The 14,448-nt window shown below is 36.8% G+C and overlaps 2 protein-coding genes across 2 annotated transcripts; both read left to right on the top strand.

Annotated features, from left to right (window-relative positions):
• The first annotated feature begins 383 nt into the window (after positions 1-383).
• On the top strand, positions 384-3,320 carry LOC103331509 (putative disease resistance protein At1g50180). The gene is made up of 2 exons (XM_008234137.3): positions 384-1,507; positions 1,691-3,320. The coding sequence occupies exons 1-2, from the start codon at positions 397-399 to the stop codon at positions 3,181-3,183; spliced, it is 2,604 nt and encodes an 867-aa protein (XP_008232359.2). The 5' UTR covers positions 384-396; the 3' UTR covers positions 3,184-3,320.
• A 6,105-nt stretch (positions 3,321-9,425) lies between these two features.
• On the top strand, positions 9,426-12,833 carry LOC148917149 (putative disease resistance protein At1g50180). The gene is given in 3 exon segments (XM_089052845.1): positions 9,426-10,468; positions 10,822-11,981; positions 11,983-12,833. Coding segments are annotated over 3 exon segments (2,757 nt in total). The 5' UTR covers positions 9,426-9,438; the 3' UTR covers positions 12,550-12,833.
• Positions 12,834-14,448: the final 1,615 nt, after the last annotated feature.

Genomic DNA, 14,448 nt, shown 5'->3' with positions numbered 1-14,448 from the left:
TGAGATAACGCTATCGCCTTTTGTCTCTCAAAAAGTGATTGTATGAGATAAGTTCTACTTTCAACAGAAGTGCTCACCTGAGGACCAAATACGGAGAGACTCTGAGCGCCAAACACATCTCACCCATTAGATTAATCCAACGGTGTTTAATCTATAGTAGCTTTGAATTCTCCCAATGAAAGTCAGTCCAAGTCGCATTTTCAACGAAGCAAAGCAATTGTTTGCATTGCATGATTGGTTTGCTTCAACAGTTGATCAATATTCTAGGTCTATTTCAAATATTGAATTTTTTTTTTTTTTTTTTAAGCTTGTCATTGGATACTTTTCAAAGCTGTCATTGATTGTGGAAATATCACAATAATTATGGGCGGAGACTTGGTTGACCGCTCTTCCTATATGAACGGAACTGAGACTTCTCCATTGGTAAGATTATTTTATCAATCTAAAAAACCAGAAGAAAAAAGAAAAGCTGCTAATATGGCCGAAGCTGTTGTTTCAATAGTGCTCGAAGGGCTCAGCAACCCTATCATTCAGGAATTGAAATCCTTGAAATCCGTGGGTGGTAAGGTTCAGAGTGCACAAATCCAGCTACAATTCATGCAAGGCTACTTGAAAGATGCAGACGCAAGCCAGGGATGCGATAAAACAATACGCAATTGGGTGGCAAGTGTCAGAGATGCTGCTTATGATCTTGAGGATGTCATTGAAACTTATGTCTTAAAAGTGGCTATCAAGAGGAAACCAAATGTTTTGACATGGTTTACTGGCATCTTCATAAAAGGAGTTAATCTTCATCAGATTGGCTCAGACATAAAGAAAATTACAACCGAAATTTCAGAGTTGAGTTCGAATATGCTAAGTTTTAACCTACACCAAACAAGGGAGAATGGAGGTGACATTTTTTTTCAGAGGCAACAGGAACGGAGGATAGCTTATCCTCATATTGTCGACCCTCACGTGGTTGGGTTAGCCCGTGGAACAGAGATATTGGTTACGCATTTGATCAAAGAAAAAGGCCCCCGAGTTGTTTCTATTTGGGGGATGGGTGGGTTGGGTAAAACCACTCTTGCAAAACAAGTTTATCATCATGGTGAAGTTAAGCGTCATTTTGATTGTTTTGCTTGGGTGTGTATCTCTCAACAATGCCAGGGACGGGAGGTTTTGAAAGAAATTCTGACAAAACTCATTTCTCCTACCAATGAGCAAAGACAAAAAATTGCAGATCTGGGGAAGGATCAAATAGCAGAGTGGCTTTGGAATACGCAAAGAGAAAGGAAATGTTTGGTGGTGTTGGATGACATTTGGACCAGTGATGCGTGGAGGTTGTTGGAAACTGGATTTCCAATGAATGAGGAAACAGAGAGCCGCATTTTACTCACTACTCGCAACCAAGAAGTCGCTTCTGTGCAGGACAAAAAAGGTTTCCTCTTTGCACCAAAGTCGTTGAATGATGATGAAAGCTGGGAACTGTTTGAGAAGATAGCAATGTCTGGAACGGAAGATACAAGTATGTTCTCACACAAACCTTTTATATGTACTTTTCATGTTTATCAATTCTGCGTCAACTAACTTTTTCTTTGTCGCTCTAAGAAAATTCTTCTATAGAATATTCAAAACTAATGGGATAAATTTGTTTTGTGTACTTTTCGTCAATTGAATATATGTGTCTAATCTTAATATTGTTTTTTAGATCCTAAAACTTATGAAGAAAAGAAAGAGTTAGGTAGGAAGATGCTTCAACATTGTAAAGGTTTGCCACTCGCCATCACAGTTCTTGCAGGACTTCTAGCTAGAAAAGAAACAGGTGATGAGTGGAATACGGTGCGTAAGAATATTGATGCATATATAAGGAGAGGCACAGACCTTGGGACCGATTATAAAGGTGAAGGATTTGAAGGTGTATTATGGTTATTGGAATTGAGTTATGATAACTTACCATATTACTTAAAACTATGCTTTCTATACTTAGCCCATTTTCCTGAAGATTATGAAATACCAGTGAGTACATTGACTAAACTATGGGTGGCAGAAGGTTTTATATCATCGGCATCAGGTGAAGTAATGGAAGATGTATCATATAGGTGCTTAAATGAGTTGGTGGGCAGGTGTATGGTTCAAGTTGGAAAACATGGTTCAAGTACGAAAATCAAGACTTGTCATCTCCATGATCTTATGCAAGACTTATGCATGTTAAAGGCAAAAGAGGGGAACTTTCTCCATATCATCAATTATTTTGTAGCTTCGAAGACCAAGGAAACTCCAAACAGTAGAGTTCGAAGACTTGCCATCAAAACGATTAAGGCATATTGTCCGGGGAGAGATGAAAATTATGGCCATGTTAGGTCTTTGTTATATTTTGTCTCAACAAACTGCTACTGGAACTCAAAGGTATTACGGTCACTATTAAGGGACTTCACATTGCTTAGAGTTTTGAAGTTTGAAGGTATGTGTGTTATAAAGCACGAGTTACCGGGTGAAATTGGGAATCTAGTGCACTTAAGGTTTTTAAGTGTAAAGGATAGTGATATTCGCGCGGTGCCATCATCTATAGCAAATTTGGTATGTTTGCAGACTCTGGATTTACGTAGCAGTAGCCATTATACGTATCTTCAAATTCCAAATCTAAACGTGTTTTCCAAGATGGAAAAATTGAGACATATATATTTACCCTCAAGACACAGTGCAAGAGAGAAACGTTTGTTATTTGCTACTGAGGCAGTGAATTTGCAGACGGTAGTCAATATTGGTATTCAGGCATCTGATCTAGATGATTTTGTTAAACTAACCAACCTTAGAAAATTGGGAGTTATCATATTTGACGTTGGGGAAAAAAAGGAGAAAGGGACAAACATCATATTTGAGCATATCCACTCTCTATCGGTGGACTCTTGTTTCAAGGGTTTACCAATACCATGGAACATAGTATTAAGCTGTCCTAATATATACAAGCTGCGACTACACGGATATATCACAGAGTTATCAGAAGACCTCATGTGCCTTAGGAACCTCACAAAGCTTACATTGAGGGAATTTGGTAATCTCAAGGACGACCACATAAAATTATTAGAGAAGCTGCCAAGCTTGAGAATGCTTTTTGCTAGTCATGGGAGTTTTTCGGAATCTCTTGTTTGCTCAGGGAGGCTTTCCATTTCTCGAATTTCTTTCTCTTATGCACTTGAATGAGTTAAAAGAATGGAAGGTGGAGAAAGGAGCCATGCCTAATCTCTGCAAATTGCACATTGAGGATTGCTTAAAATTGGAGGCAGTTCCAGATGGGCTTCAATATATTACTACCCTCAAGGACCTAACCATCAATTGGATGCTTCCTGAATTCTGTAGCCAGCTTGGGGAAGGAGGAGAGGATTTTTACAAAATCCAACATGTGCAGTCTGTTATTATAACAAATATTTGGCATGGTTGGGTATAAAATGGTATGCTAAATTTTGTTTTTCTTTCTGTTTTTCTCTTTTCTTATTTATTATTTGAAGGGAAAAAGAAGTAATTGTTTCTCTCCTCTTTCCATTTGAAGGGAAAACTTGAAGGGAAAAAGAGTTGGCTCTTTTCATTTTTTCATTTTATTCCTGTTTTTTTTTTTTTTTTTTTTTTTTGAATTTATAATGTTTCATGTGATTCTCTTTTGTTTGTATCTGGGACTCACTTCTCTTCTTTTTAAATAAAATTTTATTATATTTCAAGTTGAATGTGCAGAGACTAACTAGAAAATATATAATATAAATTATAAGGGGGTTGAAGATATTAGAAGAAATGGCCGCATGAGCACTACGTGTCTGCGAGTCCAAGGGTATTGGGCACAAATAGTGAGTTTTTACAATAATATATAATTGATGACGTGGACTAACTAAACTTTATTAAATTAACCAAATGATTAAAATTACTCTAAATACGTATAAATGCATAAATATCAAATGTAGAGAATCAAAATCCTTATTTATTATACACTTACGATTATGCATATACAAAGGTGATCAACGATTCGAACAAACCAACGAAGGGTCGTCGATACCACTTAAGCCTTTCAAGTTTTGTTTTTAATTAATTCTAGACATGAAACATTAATAAAACTTCATATAAAAAATAAGAACAATTTACATTAATCTTTTCTTTTTTCTTTTAGGTTTTTGCATTCATTCTCCCTTACTTCACCTCTCTCTCATATTTCTCAAAATAAAAGTTGAATAAAATCATTCCATCTTTTAACAAGAAAATGAAAACTGAAAACAAAGAAACAAAAGTATTACCACTTGAGCCCAATGTCTACACATAAGAAATATACATATATTAGGTTTGGGACAACTAAAGATGTAGAAATTAGAGTTTTAGGAAGGAAAAAAGGGTCAGGGCCGGGTTGCAAATATTATGGCAATTAAAAGCACAAAGCTACAGAGCAGCCTTGTGAACCATGGTTTCTTTGTGTGTTTGGTGGCATCCCAAAACTGTCAGATTAGACGGATTACATTCATAAAGTCTCAAGTAATATTATTTTATACTTCTTTATGTAGATTTATAAATAAATAAAAATATATGCGTACAATCGAAGTGGCTAGTAAATGTAGATTCCGAGAGAAGTGATTGCCATGGGGGAATGAATCGAACGAGAAACATTTGTATTTTTTGGACAAAATAAGTAAAGATAGGGCCATGGGGGAATGAATTTGCATATAGGGGCTTCCGGAGGATATTCAATGCAGCTTATTATTGTGTAGCTTGCTCTCTCTCCACCTCAAAGGCGGTGGTAGGACCATTAATAAATCTAGTTACACATTTTATAGCCTTATTATTAGTGAAAATTGTAATTAACTTTATGAAGGAAAGGAACATATATTATAGCATGTATATATATATAAATATTGATTGAACAAAAAGAACCAAAAACATTTGTCACACGTTCGTACATAGGTGATTGACAGTTGTAGATAAGTGTGAACTACTTAAATGAGGCCTTACATCCATCAAACATGGATGATTCACACTAGCTAAAGTTCAGTAGATTAATAATATTCATTAGTGGTTTCGTGATGGGTAGAAGTCAGCTCTACAAAACCTAGCGCATTACTAATTAGTAATTTGGGATTGTTCTAAGTAAGATTAAAAGCAGTTCAGTTAGCATTTGGGAGAAAGATGTGTAACTTAGGTCTTTAATCATATAATACAAAATGTTGTTAGTTTAATCCAGCCAAACTTAGAACAAAAAAGGAAAAAGCTAAAAGTCAATTTAACCAAGAGAAGAAAAAAAAAACAGAAATATTATTTTACTTATTGGTAGAACATTATCAATAGACTGGCAAACGGGTCGTATTAACGGTTTCGGGTCGTGTTCGTGTCAACCCATTAAGTTAACGGGTGAACACGACATGACCCGTTAAGTTAACGGGTGACAAATACTAGACCCAAACACGACCCGTTACAATTCACGAATATCCGACACGACCCGTTAACCCGTTAAGAATAAACCAGAAAAAAAAAAAAAAAAACTATCACAGCTTCTCTACCCGACACACCTTCTCTGTCTTTTTTCCCCCAAACCCCAACCCTAATTTTTCTTCCCTCTTTCTCTCTTTATTTCAGTCTTCTCACCCCAAAATAGTATATCTCTCTCACACATATATATTAAAAACTCAACAACTACATAAACTGAGGAAGAAAGAAAATTCAAAATTGACTGAGAGAACCAAAACCAACAACCTCCTTCTTGATCCGTGATGAATGGGCTGCCGGAGTCTATTGAGTGGAGAGAAGAAGAGCATAAGAGAATTTTGACCAAAAAAGAGCAAGGAAGCAGAGAAGCAAAGAAGAAGAGAAGAAGAGAAGAACGGGAGGAAGAAGAAAAGGAAAAGGGGAAAGAGGAAAAAGACAAAAAAGAAAGAAGAAACAGACACGGAAAGAAGGAAACTAAAGAGGAAAAGGGGAAGAAGAAAAGAAAAGAAAAAATATTTTGCAAAACTACCAAATTACCCTCCTTAACGGGTGGATGCGAATATTCGCGAATTGACCCAACCCAACCCGTTAGCTTAACGGGTAGCTAACGGGTTCACCCGTTTTCAACCCAACCCATTAAGCTCAACCCAAATATCGATAATTTCGCGAATTGTCGTGTTAACGGTCGTGTGCAATATTGCGGTCTAATTATCAAGGTCAAGCATGAACAAGTTGCCCATTTTATTTTCTGATGAAAATGTGAGCAATTAAACTTTGTGTAAAATAATTCTGAGAACTTGCTAATAAATGTCATATTATGTGAAACGACCTGACTCAATTTCCACTTTGGAATGCGGGTCGAAACACATTTAAAACTAACACTGGTAACCATGGGTCGTAAAGACCAAAATGCCAAAAACAGCGAGAACACAAACTCGGGGCCTAACTCGTGGCTGCGCACGACAAGCTGTAGGCTGCCTCGTACGCCTTATTAAGGGATCAAGCCACACGTAGTTTTCCTCTGTTCTTGACCGCAATTGGTTCGTTATTTTGTAATGGTTTAATTATCTGTAAAACATACTCTAGGGCTGACATTTCTGGAGTATCCGGGACTCCGTTTTACGATCCTTCAAATACTATACGATCCTGGAAATACCTAGATCAACATACTTGAAATTGACTACGATCCAACGGTTCAAACGTATAGAACTCGGAAATCGCATACTAGGCGAGATCTGTTCGGGGTTCAAACGTTATCCGAATTAAGATCCGCGAAATCCTACACGCTCGTGAGGATTAGGAGATTATTCTAGAACTGACTGTGGTCTCCACCCTCGCTTACAAGCCACCCACGCGCCGGCCGTGGTGCCTAAAGTGATAACGCCAGCGGAAAATCTCAACATCTCGGCTCAAGACTCTATTCTAGGTAAAACACCCTATTTGGAACCACTTTTGTTCTTGGACCTACCCCAAAAAGTGGCGGAAATGGCCGGAATAGTATTCGAAAATCTGTCAAAACCTAGGTTTCAAATCGTTCTCCTACACGTGAAATCAACCAATTTCTATCCAACAGCGGCTAGAACTCGAGAAATAGGTGAGAAACCATACCTCACTCATCGAAATGGTGGCGGATGACGGAGAACGAGCGCTGAAATTTTCTCCCGAAATCGATCGGGTTTCGCAAAATCCGCGGATTCGCGGTTCGACTACCGGGCTTGGCCGAAGGGAAGAAGAAAGCTTCCTTCTTTTGATCGGCCCCAGGTGAGGTGTGGCGGCGGCGGTGGCTTGGAGAAGCCACCGCTGGAGAAAAGTATCCGGGGCCCTCGGGCTGCGTCGAGAGAGAGAGAGAAACGAGGGTTTTAAAATCTAACTTTCTAAAATTACCTTTTTGCCCTTGAGCGTATTTTGACCGTATTCTCTTCGTCATTACTCCGATTCAAGCCCAATACGTGTCTACGGACTCGTCTCGCTGCGCCCTACGCAACGGTATAACTGGAATTCCTAAATTCCTTCCCAGTCAAAAAGTCAACTTTTCCTCAATAAAATATTCTAAGGGCATTTTAGTCTTTTCTTCCAATAAATTAAAAATTAAATATTAATTTTAGGTTTGGGTTGTTACATTATGCATCACTTTTCAATATGTCACATGATATAATTATGTCATATTATGCAAAATTTTCAACCATTTTTGTTTCTACTGATTAAACCGACGTCGGATTTGGTAATTTGTTTATTTATATTTTATTACGAAAATGGAGCAAGGCAGCTGCAAGAACACCATTTTAATGCCTAATGATGGTATGTAAATTATAGCCAGGCCGGTTGCTATCACCTCGTCCACAGGCACAGCACAGCCACAGAAGCGCTAGATTTGAGTTTTCACCAATAACTATATAATCAAATAGATATTCTCAACAAAAACCATTTAAAACCAAAAAACAAAACAAAGAAAAAGAGCAGAAAACCAAATAATATAGGAAAGTAATGTCTTTCAAATATATATAATTAGAAGGTTAACAATAATAATTAATACATATATGGATATTGGATTAATGCAAATATAGCTGGGTAGGCTTTTATAAATGGAGAGAAGAAATGAAGAGAAATAAATAAATAAATATAGCTGGGTAGGCTTTTATAAATGAAAAAAATCATTACATGCTTTGATTATTACTTTAATCAAATCTTAATTATATATATATTTTTGATAAAAAAAAGTTGTCGAGACGACACACGATCTCCATTTGGTTAGAACACGCTCCAGTGTACGCGTAGCGCCCATCTAAATTTTTTTCCCTTTCTCAATCATGCGTAATTCACATGAGGTTTAATAAGAAATAGTTGAGCAGGTCTTCAGGTCATTGAATCTCAGCCCTTTTAGACTGAAAGAAAAAGCATATTCTATCGCGCTTTAGTCATAAGCATTTTTTGTTATTTCCTCCAAGTTACCTCCCTCCTGATATGGCGTTTCACTTTGGTGAAAATAGTAATTTTATTGCATTATTATTATTAAGGCTTTATAGTATCCATCACGTGAAGTGATAATTACACCAAGCTTTCTTTTAAAATAAAAAACTATCGTTATATGGGCTGCTTTCGGCTGAAAGAGATAAAGAATAACTCTTTTTCTGTAACCTTTACTGATTTATAATAAAATATCATTTATATTACTATTTCTATTTCTATTGCATGCTGTCAAAATTTCCTACCCTGTATTTTTATATTTCTATTGCATGCTGATCTTTACTAAAATCACTCAATTTCGCTTTCAATGGAAGCAGAACAAAAGGAAGCATCCCATGCAAATAAAATAGAACACCATATGAATGCCAGACTTCATAACAGATAAATGTTTTAAAAAAAACAAATAGACCGAGTCTTTTCTTTAATCCAACGGTGTTTAATATAGATTCAGTCCAAGCAAAGCAATTGTTTGCATTGCATGATTGGTTTGCTTCAACAGTTCATCAAATTGCTGGGTGACATGGAATATTCTAGGTCTATTTCAAATATTGATTTTTCTTTTTTCTTTTGTTGGGGGCAAAGAAATATTGATTTTGGATGCACTGCTTGGGTTGAAGATCAATCTGCATAGTCTCTTTTTGGAGTCAATGATAGGAAAGAGATTAGAGAGACTGGAGTTGGATATTGCGGGTTACAGAAGCGGGTTGGAAAGTCTTTATGGGTCTCACTTTTAGTTACTAAGACTACAATCCGTTGGATTAATCCAACGGGTGATATGTGTTTGCCGCTCACAGTCCCTCAAAATTTGGTCCTCAGGTGAGCATTTCTGCTACTTTTCAAAGCTGGCATTGGATACTTTTCAAAGCTTGCATGATTGGGGAAATATCACAATAATTATGGGACAGGGTAGGAACGGAACTGGGACTTTGTTGACTTCTGCCCTTCTGCTACTTCCTATATGAACGGAACTGAGACCTCCATTGGTAAGATTATTTTTTCAATCTAAAAAAACAGAAGAAAAAAAGAAAAGCTGCTAATATGGCCGAAGGTGTTGTTTCAATAGTGCTCGAAGGGCTCAGCAACCCTATCTTTCAGGAATTGAAATCCTTGAAATCCGTGGGTGGAAAGGTTCAGAGTGCACAAACCCAGCTACAATTCATGCAAGGCTACTTGAAAGATGCAGACGCAAGCCAGGGACGCAATGAAGCAATACGCATTTGGGTGGCAAGTGTCAGAGATTCTGCTTATGATCTTGAGGATGTCATTGAAACTTATGTCTTAAAAGTGGCTTTTAAGAGGAAACCAAATATTTTGACATGGTTTACTGGCATCTTCATAAAAGGAGTTAATCTTCATCGGATTGGCTCAGACATAAAGAAAATTACAACCGAAATTTCACAGCTGAGTTCGATTATACCAAGTTTTAACCTACACCAAACAAGGGAGAGTGGAGGTGACACTTTTTTTCAGAGGCAACAGGAACGGAGGATTGCTTATCCTCATATTGTCGACCCTCATGTGGTTGGGTTAGCCCGGGGAACAGAGATATTGGCTACGCATTTGATCAAAGAAAAAGGACCCAGAGTTGTTTCTATTTGGGGGATGGGCGGATTGGGTAAAACCACTCTTGCAAAACAAGTTTATCATCATGGTGATGTTAAGCGTCATTTCAATTGTTTTGCGTGGGTGTGTATCTCTCAACAATGCCAAGCACGGGAAGTTTTGGAAGAAATTCTGACTAAACTCATTTCTCCTACCAATGAGCAAAGACAAGAAATTGCAAAACTGAAGATTGATCAAATAGCAGAGAGGCTTTGGAATACGCAAAGAGAAAGGAAATGTTTGGTGGTGCTTGATGACATTTGGACCAGTGATGCGTGGATCTCTTTGCAAGCTGGATTTCCAATAAATGAGGAAACTGAGAGTCGAATTTTACTCACTACTCGCAACAAAGAAGTCATTTCGTATGCGGACAAAAAGGGTTTCCTCTTCGAACCACAGTCATTGAATGATGATGAAAGCTGGGAATTGTTTGAGAAGAGAGCAATGTATGGAATGGAAAATACAAGTATGTTCTCATACAAATCTTTTATCTCTACTTTCCTTGTTTATCAATTCAGCGTGTCAACGAACTTTTTCTTTGCCACTCTTAAGAAAATTCTATAAGAAACTCTTCAGTTCATGTTTATACTTTTTATTGGTAGAGATCTTTATATTCCTAGAAACTAATTTAGTCTAATTGTATTAAACTTTATTTTAATTATCAGACAACAGATTTGAGGAATACAAAAATCTCTTATGAGTTCTAGATTGAAAATCATTGTAATAAATGAATGATAGAATGGCACAATTTGTTTTGTAGATTTTTCATGCAATTGAACACATATAGTTAATTAATTTGGTCTTAATATTATTTTTCAGACCCTAAAATTTATGAACAGAAGAAAGAGCTAGGAATGGAGATGCTTCAACATTGTAAAGGTTTGCCACTAGCCATCACAGTGCTTGCAGGACTTCTAAATAGAAAAGACACAGTTGATGAATGGACTACGGTGCATAAGAATATTGATGCATATATAAGGAGAGGCACAGACCTTGGGTCCAATTCCATAGGTGAAGGATATGAAGGGGTATCATGGTGGTTGGAATTGAGTTACGACTCTTTATCATATCATTTAAAACTATGCTTTCTGCACTTAGCCCATTTTCCAGAAGATTATGAAATACCGGTGAGTACATTGACTAAACTATGGATGGCAGAAGGTTTTATATCATTCGCACCAGCGAAAGAAATGGAAGATGTATCATATAGGTGCTTAAGTGAGTTGGTGGGCAGGTGTATGGTTCAAGTTGGAAAACATGGTTCTAGTAAAAAAATCAAGACTTGTCGTCTCCACGATCTTATGCAAGACTTATGCACGTTAAAGGCAAAAGAGGGAAACTTTCTCCATATTATCAATTATTATGCAGCTGCAGAGATCAAGCCCACACCAACCGATAGAGTTCGAAGACTTGCCATTTATTTGGACAACACGGTTGATACATATAGTCTGGGAAAAGATGAAAATTATGGACATGTTAGGTCTTTGTTATACTTTGGCCACCACTACTGCATGGACTCAAAGGTATTACGGTCACTATTCAAGAACTTCACATTACTTAGAGTTTTGAAGTTTGAAATTATGTATGGTAGAGAGTTCAAGTTACCAGATGAAGTTGGGAATCTAGTGCACATAAGGTTTTTAAGTTTGAAGGATAGTTTGATTAAAGCGGTGCCATCATCTATAGCAAATTTGGTATGTTTGCACACTCTGGATTTACGTAGCAGGAATAGGTGTATTAAAATTCCAAATCGAAATGTGTTTTCCAAGATGGAAAAATTGAGACATATATATTTACCCTCAGGTCACAATGCAAGAGATAAACGTCTGTTATTTGCTACAGAGGCAATGAATTTGCACACGGTAGTCAATTTTGGTATTCAAGCATTTGATCTAGATGATTTTGTTAAACTAACCAACCTCAGAAAATTGGGAGTTATCATATTTGATGGAGGGGAAAAAAAAGGAGAAAGGGACAAACATCGTGTTTAAGCATCTCCAGTCTCTATTGGCGGACTCTCATTTGGAGGATCTAGCAATACCATGGAACATAGTATTAAGTTGTCCTAATATATACAAGTTGGGACTACGCGGAAAAATCACAGAATTACCAAAAGACCTCATGTGCCTTAGGAACCTCACAAAGCTTACACTGAGGGAATTTGGTAATCTCAAGGACGACCACATAAAAGTATTAGAGAAGCTGCCAAGCTTGAGAATGCTTTTTGCTTTGAGTGGGAATTTTCCAGCACATCTTATTTGCTCAAAGGGAGGCTTTCCATTTCTTGAATTTCTTTCTCTTTATTGGTTGAATTTCAAAGAATGGAAGGTGGAGAAAGGAGCCATGCCTAGTCTCTGCAAATTGCACATTGCGCTTTGCTTTGGATTGGAGGCACTTCCAGATGGGCTCCAATATATTACTACCCTCAAGGAATTAACCATCAAAGAGGTGCCTTCTGAATTCTGTCGCCGGCTTGGGGAAGGAGGAGAGGATTTTTACAAAATCCAACATGTGCAATCTGTTATTATAACAAATATTGGGGCATAAGAAGATTCGGGATAAATGGTATGCTAAATTTTGTTTTTCCCTTTTCTTATTTATTATTTGAAGGGAAGAAGTAATTGTTTGTCTCCTGTTTCCAGTTGAAGGGAAAAAGAGTTGGGGGCGGAGCAACAGAGAAAAGAGTTGGGTGGAAAGTCGGTTTATTTTTAATGAGTAGCATGTGAAAAGTGTGTTTCATTAAAGTAGTAGTATTTCTATTTTATTTTAGTATATGGTCTGTGATTGCCTCTTATTGCGTGTAATAAATTTAAACCAATTTTGAATTGGAACTACATTATGCAGCTATGTATAGGTTTATTATACCAATTTTTAATGAGTAGCAGTAGTTGCAGTCTATTTTCAACACATTTTCGAATACATTACACATTTTCGAAACAGCAATAAACACCATATCTATTTATTATACACTAGTTACAAAACCTAGCGCATTACTAATTAGTAATTTGGGATTGTTCTAAGTAAGATTAAAAGCAGTTCAGTTAGCATTTGGGAGAAAGATGTATAACTTAGGTCCTTCATTATATAACAGAAAATGGTGTACACTCAAACAAATGCTTGAAGCACAGCAAAAACTAGCCCACCCATGAAATTGTTACAAGCGCCATGAGTATAGAAAGACCAGGAACCAAGATTAGTGCATATCAGTGACGAAGCTTATTCCCTCACTTCATTTTGTTAAACACGAGTTACTGTAAAGCGGGTGGAATATCAGTGTTGCCACAGTTAGTCTTTTCATCAACATTTTCACGGAAGGAGTGTCAATTTTCAGCCCTCTCCCTAACTATGTTTAATTCGTAGCGTACATTAAAGGGTAACAGAAGAAAATAGGGGAAATTTAAAAGGAATTCCGTCATCAAAATCGTCAATAAGAAATGTCAAGAGAAGGATATACACGGTTAATAGACTAATGTTGCAAACTGTATTAGCTTCAAATGGTGTAGTATTTGAGAAGACCGTCACTGCTATAGAAAGACAAAAGTTGCAACACAGGGAGATCTACATAACACTACTGATCACAATTATTCCACTACAACAGTATAAAAAATAAGCTACAGCAAAGCAGCACTTCAGTCATAAAAAAGTAGCTGGAAAAGAACCACCCAAGGGATGCCCAAAACTGAACCCTATAGGTATAGCACAAGTATTCCACCTCCTCACCCCTTTCTCCCTTAAAATACCTCCCATTCTTCTCCCAAATTAAACTGTAAATCCTTAGGATCTAAAATGTACAATGTTAACTTTTGCTAGAGAACAATATTCAGTCGCAAGCTCTGAAAGAATATATGACAGAATTGTAATCGATATGATAAATTTTGCTTGGTTCAAAAAAAGAAAATACAGAACCAATCACAATAGAAGTCTTTGCCCCAACATAAATTTCATGTTCCTAAAGGTCTAACTAAATCACTCAAACCAACTAGCGCAGCCTTATTGGTTTCAGTTTATCAACCTAATCAATGAAACTAACTTCCAGGACACACAGAGATGGCTCATGATATCCTGGACCATTGTATCATGGTTGATTATTTAATGAGAACCATGGGCACAAGTATTCAATTTCTAATATTCTATCTTGCCAAACCTCACATAGCTGCTTCAGTTAAACAATTTTTTCAACCTGCTCTGCTTCAAACATTTGATCTGTCTGCATTTCTGACAGCGGAAAGAATTTTTATATTAAGTACATTATTGATTGGATATGTAATTTAGGGATTTTGTTTGTTTGTTTATTTTAGGTATTGGCGATGTGGGAAGGGAATGCCAACTAAAATAAATGGGGTGATTGATATGGTATTAATAAGAAGTATTACTTATAATTATGGTAGTTTATGACATGCTTGAAAATAAAATATGAAGATAGATGGCATGTAATGAATTTAGTTA

The sequence above is a fragment of the Prunus mume genome, linkage group LG5 (assembly GCF_029339155.1).
Source record: "Prunus mume cultivar Tortuosa linkage group LG5, ASM2933915v1, whole genome shotgun sequence".
Classification (NCBI taxonomy): domain Eukaryota; kingdom Viridiplantae; phylum Streptophyta; class Magnoliopsida; order Rosales; family Rosaceae; genus Prunus; species Prunus mume.
This window is presented reverse-complemented; position numbering and strand designations above follow the sequence as displayed.